The sequence below is a fragment of the Gavialis gangeticus genome, unplaced genomic scaffold (genome assembly GCF_001723915.1).
Source record: "Gavialis gangeticus isolate Ggan-Ray unplaced genomic scaffold, GavGan_comp1, whole genome shotgun sequence".
In the NCBI taxonomy this organism is placed as follows: Eukaryota; Metazoa; Chordata; order Crocodylia; family Gavialidae; genus Gavialis; species Gavialis gangeticus.
The window spans coordinates 66619175-66641468 of record NW_017729032.1 but is presented as its reverse complement, the minus strand read 5'-3'; the positions used below and the strand labels follow the sequence as shown (position 1 = coordinate 66641468).

The 22294-nt window shown below is 39.4% G+C and overlaps 1 protein-coding gene across 6 annotated transcripts in view; it reads left to right on the top strand.

The window, feature by feature from the left end:
- LRCH1 (leucine rich repeats and calponin homology domain containing 1) overlaps positions 1–22294 on the top strand; it is a 120390-nt gene that overhangs the window by 86091 nt on the left and 12005 nt on the right. For 4 of the 6 annotated variants that reach the window (XR_002098912.1, XR_002098910.1, XR_002098911.1 and 1 more), the window contains 4 exons: positions 1803–1912; positions 3573–3710; positions 6526–6603; positions 15765–16022. Coding sequence is in view for 2 of the 6 variants with exons in the window: in XM_019524496.1 (XP_019380041.1) it covers positions 1803–1912; positions 3573–3710; positions 6526–6603 (326 nt within the window). In the remaining 4 variants the exon portion in view is untranslated. The remainder of the gene's footprint in view (positions 1–1802; positions 1913–3572; positions 3711–6525; positions 6604–15764; positions 16023–22294) is intronic. The other 2 variants (XM_019524496.1, XM_019524494.1) reach the window with 1 other exon arrangement.

Sequence of the window (22294 nt, the reverse complement as noted above, 5' to 3'; positions counted from 1 at the left end):
TTTTTTAATGAGAGTGGGGTGAGAGACGGTGTCGACGACCTTCCTAAAATCCAGAAAGACTATGTCCACTGCTACCCCTGCATCCAAGGATTTTGTGACCTGGTCATAGAAGGCCACCAGGTTAGTCTGACAGGACCTGCCGCTAATGAACCCGTGTTGGTTGCCCCTAAGCATAATCTCCCTTGCTGGCCCCTCATGGACATGTGCCAGAATAATTTTCTCAAAAAGCTTACCCAGGATCAAGGTAAGACTAACTGGCCTATAGTTTCCTGGGTCCTCCTTCCTCCCTTTTCTGAAGATGGGAACCATGTTGGCCCTCTTCCAGTCCTCTGGCACCACACCAGAGCACCACGAGCGCTCGTAAAATCGTGCCAGGGGTCCCGCAATGACCTCAGCTAATTCCCTCAGCACTCTGGGGTAGAGATCGTCAGGACCAGCTGATTTAAATACATCCAATCCCTCCAGTAGTTCCCTGACTAGATCCTCACTGACCCGTGTCCTAGGTGTGCCTCCGCTGGGGCCTGATTATGCTACTACTAACCACTGTTGGCCGTCTCTCTACTTAGATTTTCACATTTTGGTCTGCTTCCCCCTCTCTGCCTCCTAGTGAACCTAGTGGTCATAGAAGGCCACCCCCTTTCTTTCTTCCAGTCTCGGATTAAGGCCTGGCACCATCTTAGCCAACTGTATAATGCAGTGGGTAAGGGGTTGAGCCTAGTGGGAGGTGGCTGTGAACATCTTCAGTTCTAGCACTAGGACCTAACACCCCTAGGTATAGAGATGCAAAGGAAATCTTTCAATCAGGAGGGAAAACAGTCCTGAGAGAGGAGGACATGCACTCACATGGAGCAAACAACTACAACAAAATATAAGCCTGTGCAAACATTGCACCTAATAACCCATGCTTGCTACTGTGCCATTGGGTTGGATGTCACTGCCAAGATACCCAGGGGCATTGCACAACAAGTAGTGGTTCATTTGGGCTGGTATATCCTTGAAAGTTCAGGTTAAACTTTGCTAGCCATGGCAATGTGTAACCAGTGGTTGCTTAGTATGTGCTTTTTCCCCTCTTAGTGGCTGCAGGCTTGATTGTGCTACAGAGTGGAGCTAACAATGCAGAGTCTTTTTGCACAGGCAGTAGAGGCTAATGTGTCTAGAACTGGAGGTCTTAGGTTTGACCCCCACTGTCAGTGACCCCCTACCTAGGGTGTTGCATTATATTAAAAGAAGTAATAAAAACAAGAAGTCTCGCTCTTTCTAGATTGTCACTTCCCAAAATGTGAACAGGCTCAAAGTCAGTCTGGCAATGGAGGATACTACCTGTCCACCGGGGCATCTGCAGTCTGCTAAAGAAACATGATGGGTGTAGCCATCCAGATATTTATTTGAGAGAGAAACATGCAAAGCAGTCACTGGAACAAAATAAAAATGTTCAAAGACTTGATGCCGTTGCTCAAAGGAACTGTGCCTGTGGCTATGGAAAAGGTGAAACAATCCACAGCTTACTGAACAGTGTCATTAAGGGACAAATACTGTGGTTATCCTTGCAAAATTTTTCTCCCAAATAGGATTTGGCCATTGATATCCATATAATTAATTCATTGAGGTATGAATTCTGTTAAGAGCATCACCAAGCAACTTTGTGTTTTGTTTGCAACTCTGAATCAAGTTTTCTATCTCTGTACTGAAAGTTTCAGCCTCTAGAGACATGACTGTGAGAGTATAGAAATTTTGCTTATTATGAAAATTAATAAATCATGAACTGGCTTATTTTTACTAAATATCTTTTTCTTTAATCACAGTATTTTTAAGACCACAGAGAAATTTGGAATCAATAGACCCTCAGTTTACAATTCGAAGGAAAATGGAACAGATGAGAGAAGAGAGAGAACTTGTAGAACAACTGCGGGAGGTATGTAACAGTGGTAGGCTGTGACTGCAGTGCCAAAGCATGTGTTTTCTGGCTACCTTTTGGAGATTCACATAGCTTTAGGATGAAAGCAGTTGCTGGATGTATTAGCAGGGGAATTTCAAGTAGGAGTAAAAGATAATGTTACTCCTGCATGCATCATTAGTTTGACACTTACAGGAATATTGGATCTGGCTCTGATAGCCAAACTTCAGAAAGGATAGTGACGAGCTTATAAGAATGATTCCGTGTGGATGACGTGCCTTTGTGAGAAATATTAAGCTCAATATTTTTAGTTAATTGAAAAGGAAGTTAAGAAGTGGCATGATGGAGGTGTAGGTTTGTGTTCTGTTTTGCGATTGAGACTAAGTGGTCTTTTGTGTCCTTAAAATCTGTAAACCTCTGCCCCATTTTCACTATCTGTAAAATGGAGATGAAAAATCTAAGGACAATGAGTGAGACTTATTCAGCAGAATTACCCAGTTGTGTGGTGCATCAAAGATTGCACCAGGGGAGCACTTGCTTGGGACTTCCAGCCTTGTATAGTCTCTGAATACCCACTGATGCCAGCCCAGGCGTAGCTTCCAGAGTGGGGTTAGCACTTAGCTCCTTATACCCCTGAGATGTGGCCCTATGGTCCCTGGTCCTCACTCAGGGAGTTACCTTCCAGCTCCTGGCATGGAAATTACGTCATCAAAGGGGAAATAACTGCACCCCAAAGTCCCCAAAAAGCAAAACAGACTGTTCCTTTTCAACAGTAATTTATTGAGCAACTGCAGTACAGAAAGCAGAGTCCTTGCCCCCTCTAAAGGGTTAAGCCAATAATCTGTCTCCAGTCCAGCCTACACAGCCTATGAGCACCGCAAATTTATTTTGACTTTACTTTCCCTTCTCTTGGGACTTCCAGCTTTTCACTTTGTTCCATCCATTTGCCCCATCCTTATCTGTGCCCTTGATGCCTCTTGTGTGTCACCTCCAATGGATATTTACCAACCCCATCTGAAGGCTACTCAATTGTTGTTGGAAGGGCATCGCTTCTCCATAAGGGAGGGCAGCTCTGGTTTCTTCAGTCTGTCTTAACTTCTTTCCACCTGTACTAGCTATTTAAGGAAACTGGATGTTGAACGTTTTTACAACATGAACACATTTAAACCAGCAATTTTACAACAAAGGCATGGTTTGTCACAGGGTGTTAAAATAGTTCTGTTATATCTATTAAGAAGTAAACAGTACATCCACCAAAGTAGTGGTAAGAGACCATTTTCACATTAGCATTGATTTAATAGTGCAAAATCACTGTTTTAACAGTATTATTCAGTGGTTGGCAACATATAGCCCATGGACCAGATCTGGCCAATGAAGAGCTGTGATCCAGGCCATGGTGGTGGAATGGGACAATCAGTAGCATGTGGCAACAGGAGTCAGCCACCAGTTAACATAGTGGATAATATAGAAGAGGAGTATAGGCATTTTTTTAAGCCATAGTATGAATGAGAAAATATCAGTAGTTTTGGCAAAGCAAGACTTGGGTGGTCACTTTAGGTTTTAATTGGGAAAAGGCACATGAGGACTGTAATGCAGCCTATGAATATTTGCTTTGGATTTTTTGTCCTTTCAATCTAATTTGGTATAAAAGTGGTGACTTGCTTGTTCTCCTTTACAGAATATTGAAACAAGACTAAAGATCTGTTTGCCTGAAGACTTGGGATCTGCTCTTATGGATGGGGTGGTTCTCTGTCATTTAGTCAATCACGTTCGTCCTCGATCTGTAGGAAGTATCCATGTACCTTCACCAGCAGTAGTAAGTCAGCAATTTTTAAAACATGAAGAAGTTGATGATTTATCAAACAATATTCAAATATCCATTAAAGTGCACTAACCATTATGTTATGAATAAGCTGCTCTGTAGCAAGTTGAAGTGTATGCATTAATTGTCTAAACATGTGATGTGTTTAACGTAATTCAGATTTTTTTCCATCCTTTTTTGAGCTGCAAGGAAATATCTTTTGACAAGACTTTTGTTCCAGACAATACTTCCCTTAAATTTAGCCCTCACACTTAGAATCATAGAAAAATTGTGTTGGAAAGGACCACAGGAGGTCATCTAGTCCAACCCCCCTCCTCAAAGCAGGACCATCCCCAACTAGATCATCCCAGCCAGGGCTTTATCAAGCAAGGCCTAAAAAACCTCCAAGGATGGAGATTCCACCGCTTCTCTAGGTAACCCATTTCAGTGCTTCATTGCCCTCCTAGTAAGACAATTTCTCCTAATATCCAGCTTAAACTTCCCTTGCTGCATTTGAAATCATTGTTCCTTGTTCTGTCATCTGCCACCACAGAGAACAGTCTAGCTCCATTGTCTTTTGAACCCCTCTTCAGGTAGTTGAAGGCTGCTATTAAATCCCCCTCAATCTTCTCTTCTCCAGACTAAATAAGTCCAGTTTCCTCAGCCTCTTCTTGTAAGTCATGTGTCCAAGCCCCTTCACCATTTTTATTGTCCTTCACTGGACTATCCAATTTGTCTGCATCCTTTCTGTAGTTGGGGGCCCAAAACTAAACACAGTACTCCAGATGTGGATTCACCAGTGCAGAGTAGAGGGCAAGAATTAATTACTTCCCTCAATCTGCTGGCAAGGCTCCTACTAATGCAGCCCATTATGCTGTTAGCCTTATTGGCAACCAAGGGCACGCTATTATTGACTCATATCCAGCTTATTGTCCACTGTAACCCCCAGGTCTTTTTTGTGGATGTGCTGCTTAGCCAGTTGGTCGCAATCCTGTAGCAGTACATGGGACTGTTCCATCCTAAATGCAGGACTTTGCACTTGTCCTTGTTGAACCTCATGAGATTTCTTTTAGCCCAATCCTTCAATTTCTCTATTTCACTTTGAATTTTAGCCCTACCCTCCAGTGTACTTCCACCAGCTTGATGTCATCCAAAAACTTGCAGAGGGTGTGCGCTATGCCATTTACCAGATTGTTACTGAAGATATTGAACAAAACTGGCCCTAGGACCAACTCCTGGGGCACTCCACTTGATTCTGGCCACCAGCTAGCCATAGAGCCATTGATTGCTACCTGTTGGGCCTGACGATCCAGTCAGTTTTGTATCCACCTTACAGTCCATTCATCCAACCCATACTTCCTTAACTTCCTTGCAAGAGACATTTGTTGGTGCTTCACTAATTTTTTCTGTCATAGCTTTCAGTATGATTGGTAACATACTGCATGTAATACATATGGCAAAGATATTGAATAGCAATGCTATTAACATTAACAATGTATTGATTTATCAGTCTCATCTAGCAACACATACACTTTCTGCTAAATGTGGCAATTCTTCCTTTTTTGTTGCAGATAGAATACAAGAGAAATATGCTCTTGTTCTGTAATTTTGGGGTCCTCAGAGGCAATGACCTACTCACAGGGATCTGATTACAACAGTGATGCTCAAACCTTTGGGCCTCATGGGCCAGATGATGTCCTGCATACCAGGATCAGGCCTGGGGCCCAGCCCTGCCCCCTCCTTACTGCACACTGGGATTGGGTTCTAGGGTCCTGGGGCCACCCCCACATGCTAGGATTGAGCCCCAGCACCACCCCTTCCTGCCTCCAAATGCTGGGAGTGGGCTTTGGGGGCCTCCCACTCCTGCTGTACATGCTGGGATTGGGCCCCAGCACTGGCTCTCTGTCCCCCATGGTACAGGATTCAGCCCCAGGAGCTTGGTACCACCCCCTCCCAACCTACCACACAAGGATTAGGCCCTGAGTGTTGCCCCTGCCCAGCCCTGCATACTGGGATCAGGCACCCATTCCAATGAACAGGGCCCATGGCTTCCAGTGGTTCTGGAAATTTGGCAGTGAGGGAGTGGTGCCGCTCTTCCCCTGATGCCAAATTTCTGGACCTGTGGGGAGCCCTGTGGGCTGGATAACTTGGGTCTGTAGGCTAGGAATTGAGTACCCATGGACTATAGCACAGATTGTCAACCAGGGGTACATGTACCCCTGAGGATACTTGAGAAAGCCCTAGGGGGTACGTGTAGGCGGGTGGGGTTGGAGCTCTGTCTTGCAGCATCCTGCACAGGTACCACCCAGCCAGCCGGACGCAGGGGGTGGGGGAAGGTCATGTGCAGCAGCTGCTGTCACTCCATGTTCACCCCCCACCCCCACTTGGTGTCTGACCGCATGTACCCCCCCCACCCCACTCAGTGTCCAACTGCTGGGGGTACACTGACCCAAAAAGGTTGAAAACCCTTGGATTATAGGATTAAAGACATCAAAGAATTCTTATACTATTTCTAAGAGCAACATTTTTTTCCAATGTAGTTTCTTGATTTTTTTTTTCTTTGTGGTTTGTTTGTTTTATTGTGTTGTTTTTTACAGAAGACTTTGGCTCCCATTGTCAAAACACTTCTGTTTCCGTTTTCTACTGTAACGTTTTATTCTAAAGAAGTTTTCTACATTTTATAAATACAGTATATGTTTTCAGGAAAAAAATAAAATGTGGCATTGGCAGTAGACGGGTTATGTCATAAACAGAGTTTTCTATTGACTACCATATATCACTGGATTCTTTCATATTAATCTAGGGATTTGTTGTTTTTTTCTATTTACAGCCTAAACTCAGCATGGCAAAATGCAGGAGAAATGTAGAAAACTTTCTGGATGCATGTAGGAAACTGGGAATACCAGAGGTAATTTTTAATTAAGTCCATTCCTAGATGAAATGCACTAAAAAGCATATATCAGCTATTACTTTATAGCTGAAGGATATTTACTTTTTATAGATGCTAAAATTATTCACAAAGATTATAAAATATTACAGAATTACTTTTACACCCTGTTTTGCAGTGCTTTTGCTTGTACTTAAAATTTAAAGCATACAAGTAGTTCCATAGAAGGGTTCATGTAAGATATTTGTAAGCCTATAGACGTACTTATAGGCATCAGTGTTTAAATTAAGCATGTACTCAAGAACACTGCAGGATTAGGATCAAATTCCTCTCATGACTGGAGAGCTCATTAGCAGATTGCTGAATTTCATGAATTGGTGAACTCTTAGCAATAAAAGCAAGTGGTATCACAAAACTATTAGTAGTAGTAGTACGTCTTGTGTTGTACTTAGCTCGAGTAGTCCTCAAAGCACTTAAAAACATGCCATTCTGTCTTTCAGTAAGGAGATATGGGTGTTTTAGTATTGCAGTATTCCCAATACTTCATTGTATGTATAGGGAACAACTGGACAATACAACAAATAGGTAATGTTAAGAAAAATTGGCAAGGTTTTTACAGTGAAAACTGTTATAATTGGTTCCTTTAGGTTTTAAGCCTCATTTATTTTTATACATTAATACTTTGTATTATATTATTAGATACTTTTACATTTTGTAAAACTAACTGGTAGTAACAAGCCCTCATCCCAGCAGTCAATTTTTACTGTGATTTAAGGAGAGGAAGTCATTCTCTCTGTGAATTAATGGGATGTGCACAATTGAGATTCTATTGTGATGGTAAAATAAAGCCATAGTGTTTTTTAAACCCGTGAAAGATAAAATGTGATGAATATTATCATCATAATTACACTCTGATAATTCTGTATTATCCAATTTAATTACTGTCAATTTACATTAGTGCAATTTAGATCAGTATCTTTCCCAGATTCTGAAAACATTTTTACAAAAGTATAGGAAAATTTATGTCAAACAGTTCATCTTCAGCATGAGGTATCATAGACAAGACTTCAGTGCAGTAAAATATAAAACTACAAATGTGAAAACTGCATATTAGTATTTTCATCATGCTGTTGATGACATCTCACAGTATAATTAAGGGTCGCTTTATTTTTAAGTTCTGCTTTTATTAAATATAAAATCAAGACTTTGGTTTTAAACTCAGGAATGAGCCTAATGCAAATATTTCAAATCTTTCCTTTTACTAAATATGAAAAAAACCCATTTTTCTACTCTTTATTTGAAGGACTGCAAAACCAATGATATGTTGTCTCTTTCAGTTTGGAAGAGGTTGTGGGGAGGGGCATTTTTAACTACAGTGAATTGCTGTTAACATCATGAATTGCAACATTTTTTATCCCATTGTATTGTTTCTCTGTTCTTAAATGATTAACATTGGGCAGCTATCACTGTTTGTTAATGTTTACTGTATGATAAATTGCTCACAAAATGTTAATGCAGGATATTAGAAAGGTTCCATGTTGTAAATTACCATTTTCAAGTTCAAAACATGTCTTCCTCAAGTAAGGATCTATATGGATAGAGTCTAAACCTAGTGTGCATGGAACATGTACCAAAGTTTGTTGATCTTCACACCTCAAAGTATACTCAACACTAGTATACAGGTCTCAGGTGCTTGGAAGCAGCCTTTTGGGGAGAGGGAGAGGTAGTGACCACTTTTTTTACCTTCCCCACTAATTTATCCTTTATTTATTTTTTCAAAAGGGGGTGGGGTGAAATTAAATGCCACAGGAAAATTTCTGAGGAAAATTATGTTAATATGAGCACCACAGTAGTACCCTGCAGTACCACATTACTATATGATGGCATAGGATGAGATGATCTCTTCATTTTGAATTTCCTTGCTTAAATTGCTGTAAACTTATTTGGTAATAACTATTTCTGTTTCAGTATTTTGAGAACCGGGTGGTGGGAGGTTGAATTTACTTCTTTTCCTTTCTTCAGCTGTCAGTGAAATGTGTAACTTTCTCTTCTAATATCGTAAACTTTTCATGCATTTTTAAACTATTTGATTAACTGCTTATTTATTTCAAGTCTGCATTGAGGTTTAAACAAAGGGTCCAAGATTAAACTTAAATAAAAGAATGTTATCTGCCACTGAGGAAAAAGTTCATTTACATAGGTACCAAGGGAATTATTTAAGGTTTCTACTTTGAGAAATTTTTTTGGAAATCTCTGTCCTTTGAGAATTCACATTTACTAGATGTGTGCCAATTGGCAAACTGAGATGCTTTGTGAAAATGCATTGTTTCAGAGTTTAGATGAGAGGAAGTGTTTGGAATGTGCTGTGCTTGAGAGAGAGAACCATGTATGCTGGAAACTCGGTGTTTAGTGAGAGCTAGGTATGTATGTGTGTGTGGGAAGCAAGCAGAAGGCACGTAGTCAGGTAAACAAAAAATGTCTAGAAGCAGTAGGTTGCAGAAATATCAATAAAAAATTATCTGCCTCTTGATCATTCTTACCTCGGCTGACTGCCTCAGGAGAATCCGGTTTGAGGAATGGAATAAACTGGAGAGAAGTTCTGCAGTGAAACTGCCCTTTGTTATGGGTGTGCGATGCATTCCAATTTTAGATTGTACTTCCTGCCGTTATTTCTTGTTACACTTATCTCCACATCCTGAGGAATATTTGTTGATCCAATTCATATCCTTGCAAAGTCTGAATAGTTTTTTTATATTTTTTTTATCACTCTATGGTCTCAGCTAACTACAGTTGTAACAGGGATAGAGGAGTATACAGGTTCTTCAAAAAATCCATAGAATCAGGACAGTATCCTGTCATATGTAGCTATATACAGATCATGGCATTTGAAAATAAGAAAACACATGTATAAGGGAAGCCTATCTTAAATCTATCTGCTAAAATGACTGATCTTGTGCTTCAAGTACTTCTACCACTAAACATTCATTTTTAGGAGGCAATGGACCAGCACGGTCCAGGAAGAGCTCCTGTTTTAAGTATAGAAGGTGCAGTAATCAATGGTTGTATTATGTTTTGAATGCCATTGGGTTCTTGAAGTGCCTGTCACTAATCCTTCAGAGAGAAACTAAACAGCAAGGTTCTTTCTGGGTCTGGTAGGCTCTCAGAAACGTCATTACAACAGGGAAAGAGATTTGTGTACAATTTTTTGTCTCTGACGTTTGGAATGAAACATGCTGTTCACAAGAGGTCAGACCTCTGTCAGGCCAGCTGAGGTTAGTTTTACAAGACACAATCTGTATTTTTTTGCAGTCAGAGAAGTGGTGGATAAACACCTGAAGGATTGTAGAAGGAAGGAGTCTATTCACAGTACTTGTTAGTAAGTAGGTAATGCCATGTAGGCTTTCACTTACATGAAAACTGCTAGATGATGATTCATTTTGTACTGTCAGTTGAACAGTGCCAGTTCTCAGCATCTCCTGTTTATAAACATTTTCCATATTGAACCTTATGGCCGCATCCAGACGAGTGGTATGGTATGCCACACGTGGCACATGCAGGCGTTCCTTGGACTGCTACTTTGCAGCTTTGGGGGGGGGTGAGGAACCCTGGGAGATCCCAGGGTCAAAAAACCCACACCAGAAGAAAGCGGGCTGGTGCACATGGCAGCAGCACATGCAACTCAAAACCAGAGCCTTCCTAGCTGGAGTCGTGCTCTGGCTGCTGGCCAGGCTTCCTGCCACAGCTGCAGGCCTAAGAGGCCCCCACAACCCCAGGGAAGGCTGTTGGGGCCAGCACAGTTGCTGGTCCCAGCCTCTCCTATTCCACCCGGGTTAACCTGTGGTGCGCCAAAGCGCATGTGGCATGGGAGTTCCCCACTTTGTGCTGCTGCTGCTTTTCCCCAGGGAAACAAATGTCCGCGCTTGTCTGGATGCACCCTATATAAGCGTTGCAGTAGGTGGCAGTTGGCTTCTGAGTGAGTAACAGTAAGATGGTTGCATGGGGGAGTTTGTTCTTTTGAGCAGTTTTATCTGAGATACTTGGACTGTGTTTTGAATCGCCAGGCAGACCAGTTACCCACCCCCTCTTACCTAATAGTGCCTGAGCTTTTTTTTTCCTCCCCATGTCTTCAACTCTAGTGAAGCTCCTAACAGCTTTGTATCGTCAACAGAACCAGTCCCTGTAGTGACAAAGTGCCAAGTGCCCATGGTAAATGCAGGATACAGGTTGGTGAGAGTATCAGTTCTAATGCATTTTGACTCTTCCGACTGGCATTGCAGAGGTAAAACTGGGAACCAGATTGTTAATTTCATATGGGTTTGAGACTTGGTTGTCTTGACCTCTGTTACACTTTCCTAGGACCATCTGCAATATTTTTCTCCAGTCAGTAATAGTACTTGTTCTGTGGGTTGCCCAACTTTATTAGCAACTTTTTAAATTAAAAAACATAATTGGCTCACTATTAATTCATATTTCTGGAAATATGATGTTGTCACTTGCATTTACTACTTTACAGCATAGCAGTATCACATCACATTTAAACCTTCAACTCAGCCTGCTAGTGCGCTATCTAGGCTCCCCTTTTGGCAGCTCTTGCACTTAGTAATTCATACCACAGGGAGGCCTTTCTAATGTTATTCCAGTCATGTTAGCAGATGCCTCTGCAGGAAAAATAGATTGCTGTAGTGGTCAGCTGAATGTTTACTTGTAAGAAGGAAGTCAAAATCATTAAGTTTAGGCTTCTTTTTGCACAGAACGGAGCTTTCAGTTTAGGAACAGGGCTGCTTCCAGTTTAGTGATGGTGCTGAGGAAATATATGCTCCCTGAATTTGGTGACTGGTGTTCAGAAACATATACTGTAGAATAAAGGTGTAAACACGTAGGGTGATTTGGAGGAAGACCTTTTCACAAGAGGTTAGGGCCCAGATTTCAGTTTTTCACAGCTTCCAGTTTGTGGTGACTGTATATATAGACAAAAAGATCATCCAGATAGTTTTCTAGCAAAAAGCAAGGTATACGGTGTTTTCAGTGTAGGAAGACAGTCCATCTTTGTACACTGGCACACCCTTGCCTTTTTGCTTTCAAATTTACTTCAATATTAATATCTATGAACACATTGTTGAGATACTTAAGCATCTGTTTGCATGATTTAAGCATCTGGCATCAGATGTCAGATTAGATGGCTGCTTCCAGGACAGAGAAACCAAAGTTTTTGCCTTAACACAAAATATTATTCACAGAGGTCTGGATATATGATTATGTCAGTTCATAAACTGCCACATGTTTGTTCCTTTTGAATTTCTTTCATAAATATGATCCAAGATGTAAACTCTCTTTAGGAGTAATGTTGCTTTGTTTTCTTTAGAGTCTTTATGACTTCAGACATAATCTTCAAAATGTTAGTGAGTATAAACCCAGGCAGCAATGCCTAAAATAGCTTAAAACTGTAGTTCTGAGACTAGTACAAATTGCCCTCATTGATTTCAGTGTAGTGTTAATTTTGACACCCAGTAAAAATAAATTAATTATTTCACAGTTGATCATTTTAGCAGAATCCTCAAACTTTTGTATTTTGCTATCATTGATAGATGCATCTAATAGACCAGTGTGGTGGAGTTTGTTGTTACGATTTTCTTCTGGTGGGGAATGGGGAATTTGATCCTTGTCTCAGATATAGTCACCTATTTAAGCTCAGATGCACAAAGGAGTTGGTAAGAGGTTGCTCTTTTTTTTACTCAAAACAAGTCACTGGTGCTGGTTAGAGTTAACAAAAGTTTTTATTGCTGTTATATACAAGCTCCATATCTATGGAAGACTGTATGTAGAATTACGTTATACCTTTTTACCCAAAAGTCAAATACATTTAACAGAGTATCAACCAAAAATCAGTGAAAAGCTAGGAATGGTTAATGGTAGTATGGGAACTCACAAGTAAAACTAAAAGCACACTTTTTCTTTCTGTTCATGTATGTACATTTTTTCCACTTACAGTTGTGCTTTTTTCATTTATCTTTGATATTTTTTAAAGTAGAAAAATAAGATTGCTGAAGGAAGGAATGTAGAAACCATCATGCCAGTGCAGCATTATAGTTTTTAGTTATAAAAACAGTCAACAATGAAAATGCAGTGCTTCTAGAATGGGGTCTTCATTGCACGACCACAAACAATTCTGTGTTTGTGAGAATGTAACAAGTAAGAACATAGCAAAAATAGCAACCTATTAGCTGGAGTAAGGTAAGAAGATCTTGCTTGCTGGTTGTCACTTGTTAGTTGTTTTCATTGATACATTGCTCTCTCTATCCCAGTTAATGCACTATTTTGCCACTTAGCCCTAACCCATTTGCACAACCAGTTACCTTACCAGAGTTTGTCCTGAGGCTTCCATGGACTTGCAGTAAATTATATCAGGTATGAATTTCTCCCACTGTGTTAAGCAGTACATACTGTTTGGCCTGTGGTATATTTCAAGAGGTTAAACCCTAACTCTCAGATGCCTTACAATGTGCACACAAAGTCCTGCACATTTTGGTAGAATCCTGAGTACTTACCCTTTAGATTTTATTTTTAGGTGTCAAAATATTATGAGCTTGGTTTTCAAAACTATAAACCTGATTTGTTTGTGCAAGTATTGCTGATGCATGCACAATAGAAGCAGTCTGAGCATGCCAGACACGCAACGTTTACACTTAAAACCCTCCACTGTATATATTTATTCTGCATGTGCAGCTTTGGCAGCTGCATGATCCATTTAGGCACGCAGCGTCAGACACTTTTTAAAAAAGCTGATGATAAATGGGTCAAAAGGTATGCTTAACTCTTTAGTTGTGACTAATAACAGCGTACTTTTTAATGAGGAATGCAGAGTATTTCAACCTGATGCTTCTTGTATAATGTACCTTTATGCTGAGTTTTGTTTTAGCACTTTAATTTCACAGTGTCTGTAAAATGCTGGTTATGTAAATCAGAATGCCTTAGTTACCAAAAAGCAACGGGATAGTCTATCCCCAGTTCCATTACAGAAGCAATAGAGAGACACGTATAGTATAATCCTTTTTACTTAGTACAAGTGGGCAAAAATGGAATAGCATGCTTTGAAATATTTGCTAATTTGAGAAATATGTGCTTTGTTCTGCAAATGCTTCACTACCACAGAGTATATGCAAATGTGCAAAACAGTCAGATGGTCTTTAGGCTTTTTCTAATCTCACTGGTTAAAATGCTGCCTGGCAGTTCTTGTAGAATACTCCTTTTGCATGCTTCTGCTTCTCCTACATGCTTTGGCTTCTGTGCCTGGATTCTTCTCCTTTTGCTAATTGCTGGTCAGCAGATTCCTTGCCTCTGTAAAGTTAGACCTGGTGCCAGCTGCTTTGTTCTTCACTAACTGAAATTATTTGTGCCTGCAGTTTGCTCTGATGGTATCTGTCTCAAATTAGAGAGAAAATGGTCTGATATTAATAAGTGAACCTAAGTTTAGATTCAGAACATCTCAGGCTTTCATTATTGTCTATAATTTTATCAGGTATTAAATTTATCTTATTTCATTACAGAGTTTTGATTAGATGTATTAGTGTCTTCAGTAAAAGTATATACGTTTCATTTCTGCTAGTCAATGAGGGTTTTTTTTTCAGTAGTTTGTGGGCTCTAAATTAGTTCTGTGGAAGTGATTTTATAATTAAAAAGTTTCTGAACTTTATTACCAGTATATGTTCTCAGTCTAATGCTTTAATTCAAAATTTTAAACAAAGCTTATTTTGCTTTTTAAATTATGCATGTGTTTTCCTCTATTTTTAATCATAATTCAGGTGTTTCTTTGAGATTTATATAACTATTGAATATAATGTGTGCAGCCCCCCTGAAAAAAGTGAGTAGGAGAAACTGGTACCACCACAGCTAATGAGATCTTTTCCCCACTGTCGCATTTCATGACTTGTGTGAAAAAACATACGCCTTTTACATCCTTCTACTCCTGTTAAATCCAAAACCAACACTGCCAAGAAAAGAGAATCCTCTTCCTTTTTGTACATCAGCAACACAGTTGCTACTACTTTGTTGTTCCCATTACAGACATCAGTTGTTCTTCATACTTTCAAAAGATCAATGACTTATTTTTAAACTACATTTTGAAGATTCGTAGTAATAAAATTGGACATCTAAACCTTTTCATTTTTAATCCCAGACATTCATTTCCTTTAATATCCAAGTACACTTGAACAAAACAGTTTTTTAAGGACCAGTTTGAAATATTCTTTTGAAATGGGGATTTGTCTTTCCTACTGTCTGTGCTTACTGTGGCTTTTTTCTAAAAATATTCTTATGTGTATATATACTGGCTGAAGTTGGAAATTGATAGTGAGGTTACATGGGCAGGAGAGATTTGACTTAAGATATAAGTCAAGACACATTATACAGGTCTTTCAAATTTTAAAGTTATCAGAGTGCTACTTGGTTTTGATTTTGCTTAATGATAACAGGAGTTATCGTACCTGCCTCATGATAATTGCTTGGTGCAATTTGCTTTGATGCTTGTATTCCAAACAAAATTGTTCCCCAAATCATTAATAGCTTCCAAAATATATGTAACGATAGGATGGATATGTTCATACAGTATATTGTTTTAAATTTTAGAACATTTAATAGGAAATTTGGTTGTCCAACTGCTTATCTTAGAAATGTCCTTAAAATTAGTATTTATGCTTTTAAGTGATAGTTTTTTTAAATTTCCAACCAGGGCATTGTCCAACAGAAATTATTTGATCACCAGATTTTATGGTGTTTACAGTATTAGGTGAATAATTTTACATCTATTCCTAATGGTTTCTTTTTCTAGTATTTTTTCTTCAGATTTCAGTACCATGGTTTGTCTGAGTTGCTAACAGATCTGACTTGTTCTTTGCTTTCGCAAAATCTGAATCCTATAATTAGTCCCATTAAAATATTTGTTTAACGGTTTGCAGGATTGAGTGCTTAGCTTGTGTCCCATATTTCTGTTAGCATTTTAATATTGTACCCTAGTTTAACTATTTAGAAGAAACAAAGGAGTGTTTCTTGCTTCATTTAATCTGTTCCTACATATTTATACTAGTAACAGAATATTATGATACTTTATTTATCAAACACTTTATAGTTTTGTATTTTTAATTTTATGCACTGTTTTTTTCTGTTCTAATGGCTGCCCTTCGGGATAGGCTGACCTCTGCTCTCCGTATGACATCCTGCAGTCGGATATTCGTCACATTCGAAAGACTGTTGACACTCTGCTGGCCCTCGGGGAGAAACCCCCACAATCAACTTCTACCTTTCGCTCCTGGGATCTAATAGGCTTTTGTCTTTTCCACATACTTTTTGTAGTCTTGATGTATATAACTTATCACTGGAATGCGCTAACAGCATAACCTGTTCGCATGTGCACACAAACTTTCTGCTATATCTGTGACACATTACAGGTACTTTAATTTCCTTCCTTTATCTTGCAAACTTCCATCCCCTTTAACCTTTCTTGAATCTCTTGAATAGAGAAGGTAGAATTTTTAACTGATGGTAAAAGACAAGTCTTCCTAACCTCAGGCCAGTCTTAAATGCCTATGTGGATCCTGTTTTCACAGCTTGTTGCATCCAGGCTTCCTGGGTTACACACAGAGTATGGAGATGCAGTAAATTGCATATATACCCTTTTGGGCTGTGAACTCATTAATTCATACAAACTAAGCAGTATTGAACCTATCCAATACCTGCATGTGAGAAACTGTGGAAAATCCAGGTACTGAAGGAAATGATGTGGGCAGTTCAGTGAAAGGCAGCATTATGCTAGTCAGTCCCAACTTTGCAAGCGTGTATTATATTAAGAATGATACTTGTTAGAAATGCCATCTTTCAAAAGATGAATGAAAAGCCAGGGCCCTTACAACCATTAAAAATCCATAGCGCTTTTTGCAAGGGCCTGTGTTCTGGTCAAATTCTGGTTCAGGGTAATTATATTTTATTTCCTAAATTTTTCTTTCACTTTCCATTAGTTATAGTTATCTTACCTTTGTACTTTTGTACAGAACTGTGTAGTGTTGCTGTGTACTTTTAAATACTTTTTCATGTTCTACCCAAGCACTGGCTATAATGCTGAACTGGGTAAAATGAGCCCCAAATTTGTAAGGGTCTTTAGGACTTTTCAAGAATGAAGGTAATAGAGACTGCAAAGTGCAGTAAATAGGGCATCATAGTGGGAGTTGGCATATCTGTGTCTGCCATTGATCGTGTGTGTGTGTGTGTGTGTGTGTGTGTGTAATGTTAAATAAGTTGCATCACTCTTGTGTGTTTGTCCTCCATTATAGAAATTATAGCAAGTATATAATTATAATTTATACATTCAGTTATATTTATTCATTTACATACATCATAGGGAAGTAGGTTTGGAGGGGACCTCATGCAACCATCTAGTCCAGCTCCCCTGGCTCAAGACAAGATCATCCCTGACCACACCAGTCCAGCCAACATGTGATAAATAGGGAACATTGGAATTAACACAGGAAGTGTGCTGCATGGCGGCTCCTTTAATCTTGCAGAAGTGCACCCCCCACAACCCCCACTGACTGGCAGAGGGTTCCCACTGCTCACCTCTGATCAGTGGGTAGGAGAAAACCATGGTTTTAAATATGCCACTTTTTGCCTCCTGGTGCTGATTGGTGGAGGGGCCCCAGCAGCCTTGCAATTTGCTGCTGACCAGATGGAAAGCAAAAACCGTTGTATATTTCAAACTGCGGTTTTTGCCTCCCAGCCATTGGGGTGAGCAGTGAGGCTGACAAGGCCCCTCCACCAATCAGCAGCAAGGGACGTGTGGGGGGACACAGCGAGATTAAAGGAGCTGCTGCATAACATGCTTCCAGTGCAAATTCCACTGGTCCCTAGTAGTAAGATATTAATAATACATATCAAATTAGTCTGTTCAAGACAGCCAGTGCCCTGGATATATAATAAATATACTCATTTCTTTCTGGAATTTCCCACAAAATTCAAATAACAAAATACCTTCCAGATAAAAATTTGAAGATAAAGAGTAGAATCTTAAATTAAGCTGCCTCTATCTGTTTATTAAAAATAGAACAGCATATACCGCAACCCACTATTTTACCTTTTTCATCAAGTTAAGGGCTTGTCTTCCTAAGAAAGTTACCGCAAAGTAGAGTACGAATCTACAAAAGTGTATTTATCTGATTTGTATTTACTGTGCATGTTAAGAGTATCCGCACTGGGAATAAGTGCAGAGTAATTGTTGTATTGTAAATTCATATCCCAGTTTACTTTGCAGGATCTTCTATTTGTAGCCGAGTCCTAAATGATATCACATAAAATGATTTAAGGACTCCTTAAATGTGCAATATGATATGCCTGAAGCTTGATTTGGAAAAAAAGTTCTCTTCAGACTGCAAATTTTATTTTTATATATATATTATATATTGCACATTATATATATATATTCCCCCCCCCAAAAAGAAAACTTTGATTTACAGCTGAAAGTATTGCTACCTAAAATAACATTTTGTTGATGATTGGAACAAGATTTCCTTCCTTACTTGCATTATCATCATTCGAAAATTGTTTATACAATCTTCAATAAGAGCAGCAGAATAGAATATTGTACTTATTTACAAATTATTGTAGTGATATGTTCATAATTTAGTACCAAATTACATGCATCCCCACTCTATAACACTGTAAAAACTAAATATTCTCTAAATGGGTTTGTGCTCAGCTCCCATGACTCTTAAAATCTGTTTTACAGAAGCTAATAATTAGCTCCAAGATTTTTTTTAGAGAATCTAAATTTGGACTACAAAACTCATATTTAGACATCTAAAAGATCTGTTTTTCAAAAGGGCTGAGCACTCAACATCTCCTTTTACATACATATCATCTCCGCTTTACTGGCAGAAGTCCTCTGCAGAAACTTCAATGGGTGCTGCTAGATTAAGTACTTAACCAGACCAGTGATATAGGTCTGTAACTTTCACCCTTTCTTTAGTCAGCAAGAAACTTAAGCATGTACTTAATTTTAAATGTGATGAATCTAGGTAGCTTCAAGTGGAGCATTCATGGGCGTTTTTACACATGTTCTGGGATGCGGCACCAGGTGCTTTAATTAGCGAGCTGCACTAATTAAAAGTGCCCACACGTCACGCCACAGCATCCCTGTGTATCTCTGCACTGAAAAAATGGTGGTGGGTTGCTTTGAACTAAAGCTCATCAAACTGTTTTATTTCAGAGTACTCTGCTGCCATCTTTTCAGCGCAGGGACACTGATAGACATGATGCAGAAAGCTGCTGGGGCGCATCAATTTCTGTGCTTCACCAGATTCAGTTAATCGAGTTTGCTCTGACACACTGGATTTCCAGCATGTCAGAGCAGGCTCTCCACACATCCATAGGAGCTGCATGTGTTTAAATGTAGGTAATACTTAATTAATTTGCTTAATTAGTGCTGAAGAATATAATTTTTAGGCATCCCTTTTCAGAAACTCTTGACCTAGATCTTTGTTTGTCTTCATGTGATATCCTACTACAAGTACAGCTGTGGAAAGGGGCATAAGTTGAATAAGTTCAGGATCTATTAGCAATATAAGCCTATAAAACCCAGTGTGCATATTGGGGGGGTGGCGGGAGATAGAATTTTGCCCCCTGCTGAAGTCAGTGACAAAACTCATTGATTGTGTTTTGACCAGAATTTTTCACCCTTTCAGCTCCAGTAAGAAAAGTAAATAGACGTTTTTTGCCAGTGTTTTTCATGCTGCAATAGTTCTTCCATGAACTCTTCCCATGGTATTCACATTAGTATTTTTCTATGGATTTAAAATGTAGAATATCAGGTGAATAAACTTTTTACTACCAGCCTGTAATAGAATTCCTAACGTGATATATACATCTCTGTCAGGGCATAGTTTACTAGACTATAGTGTGAAAAAGTTTACTAGATTAATCGCTCAGAGTATCCAAAATCTCCTACATCAAGTTAGAACAGAAGTTATAGGTCAATTGTTGCCAGGTTGCCAGTGTGCTAAGAAGCAAGATTTGTGTCCCTAATGTTTTGAATGACTTACTAGCCTAAGCACTTGGAATGGGAGCTGAATCATTGTTTCAGAGGTGCCAGACTAAGCCAGTCACTTTTTCCCCAAGTTCCAATACCTCAGGGATGAGTAAAATATACCACGCAGTTTCTTCATAATAGGGACTGTATCATTTGTGTAAATACGCAGGTGAATGAACAATAATATATAATTAAAAAAAACAACAGTCTGCCATTCTCTTACATGTATTCACATACTGAGGGAACAAAACTGATTTATAAAAACAGTACGTATCTTATGCATCTGCTTTGGATTGCTTTGGTCAGTTCTGAACTCTGTGTCTACACACATGATTCTCAACTGTGGTGTCACTAGATCCTTTGAAAAGTGTCAGGAGGTGAGAGACATTAAGCATAAGCTCAGGCTTGACCCTGCCTATCCAATCCCCAACCCCAACCACTGAGCCCCTCTGCAAGGAAATAAGCACCATAAGACATGCATTTGTTTTTTAAATAGAATTCACAGAAGTTATGGAGGAGTGCCTTGAGTCCCAAAACATTGAGAATCACAAGCCTACACTTTATTTATAACACCTACAGCTCCATCTACTGGGTCCACTGAAAAATTTGTGTGGAAAGACTCTGTATTTATTTGAATTTATGGCTCACTTGCAAAAGCATCATGTCGTATAGTATGCCCACATACATACCCATTTTTGAATAATGTGAAGTATATCCACATTTTCCTTGTACAAATAGCTTTTGATTACAGTGACAATGGCAGGATGATCATCCGGAAATTTTAAAACTCTGTAAACTATTCAGTAAGTGTAATTACTCCAATTTGCTATGTTTATTCAATGCCTAGCATCATTTTGCTTTGATCTTGATTTATCAGTCCCTAGTGCAATAAAAATATGCAATTATTGTTTAATTAATGCACAAACACTGTTAAAATACTTACTATGGTTTTTATATTATTTCTGGCAAGCCAAATAATAGCTAGATATACCATGTGCCATTATCTTGGCACTGCAAGTATTTAATGCAGTTCAATACCTTCCTAACTTACCACTTTGCTTCTGAAATGTATTTTTAAAGGTGTCCTAGCTTGAGACCCTTTCAGGATCCAAAGCAGTTCCAAATGTCATTGGATAAAACTTCCATTGACTTCCAGTGATCTCTGAATTAGGCTTTGAGTAACTAAGGCTGGAAACAAACATTGTCTTTTGAGTGGCATCAGCCATGCTGGGATGTGTTGTGGCAAATCTGATCCACTTCACTGATGTTTACAGATGCAGCCAGGGGTGTCACCCCACAGAGTCAGGCTCCTGCCAATCCTAGAGCTTCAGGGGCCCAGTCCTACCATACAATAGCCCTAGGTGCCCTACCCTGACTTCAGACGTGTCTGCAAGTGAGGAATCCCTTCACCCCCTTCAGACATGCTTTGCAGGTATACCCTACAGGGGGATTCCCATAGGGGAACGGAAAATATGGAGTGGGGAACTCCCATAGGGGTTCCCTCCTCCATGCTTGCAGGCTGCATCCCAGGTTGGTGAATGCCAGTGAGAAACGCACAGCTGGGAGGATTCCCCCAGAGAGGATTTTTTGCATTGCTGATACATGGGCGGGGATTCCCACAGAATATGTATCACACCACACCCCAACTTTCATATAAGTGTGTAAAGAAAATGAGAGATCTAGGTATTACAACATTGACAATAGTGCCATCTGAGTGTTATGTTGAGTGGAAAGGGGAGAGCTGCATTATAGAAATTTTCAGGTATGAATCCCACTGTTTACCATACAAATTACAGTTACTTTTTCATCAGCTCTGTATGCAGCTCACAAAACTGGGTATGTGAAAGGTTCTGGTGCATTTCATTTTGGTTTTTGATGCATACTTTTTTGTTGCTATTTAATATAATTCTCTATCACCGTTAGGCTTTTTGGAATCGGTTCTTCTCTCTAAATTAGAGTTCTTATGTTCTTAGAATATTAAAGTGAAATTATCAAGTATTTTAGGCAAAATATTTGATCTATCTGAAAATTATATGAAATTATAAGACATTTCTTTTGGCTCTGAAAGGTCCTTGAAGAGCCCCAACCTGCCCTCTCAGTTGGAGATATGATGATATGAGCAAACAGGCTAATTATACCAATTCAGAAATGGGATGGGACTCACTGTTGCCAGTTGCTCAACAGTTAGTGTTTCATGTCCATTCCTTTGCTGCAGTAAATGGAGGCTACACCATGAAAACTTATCCTTGTTCCATCAGGGATAAAATGTCCTATTCTAGCTTTCACTTACTGTGGGGTAGGAATGGACACACAAAGTAGTTTCTGTAAAGCAGCTGGCATATGGAAAGTATTCCCTTCCTCCCCATTAACTCAGTATAATTTGTCTGTCTAAGTGTTCCACAATGTTGTGCTTATGAATGTTTCCCCTTGCAATTAATTACAGCTGTTGTGACGTTTAGCTGCTGACAGACATTAAAGCAATTGCACGATTAGGGGTTGCAAAATGTTATATTCCATCTCCAAAATCACTCCCAGCTTTCTGTGCCCCACACCAGCTGGGGAGTGGGGCACTCGTAACTCAGCAGCTGCTTCTGCAGGTGCCCTGGGATATATATGTAAAAAAAAAAAAAAAAAAAAAAAAAGAGC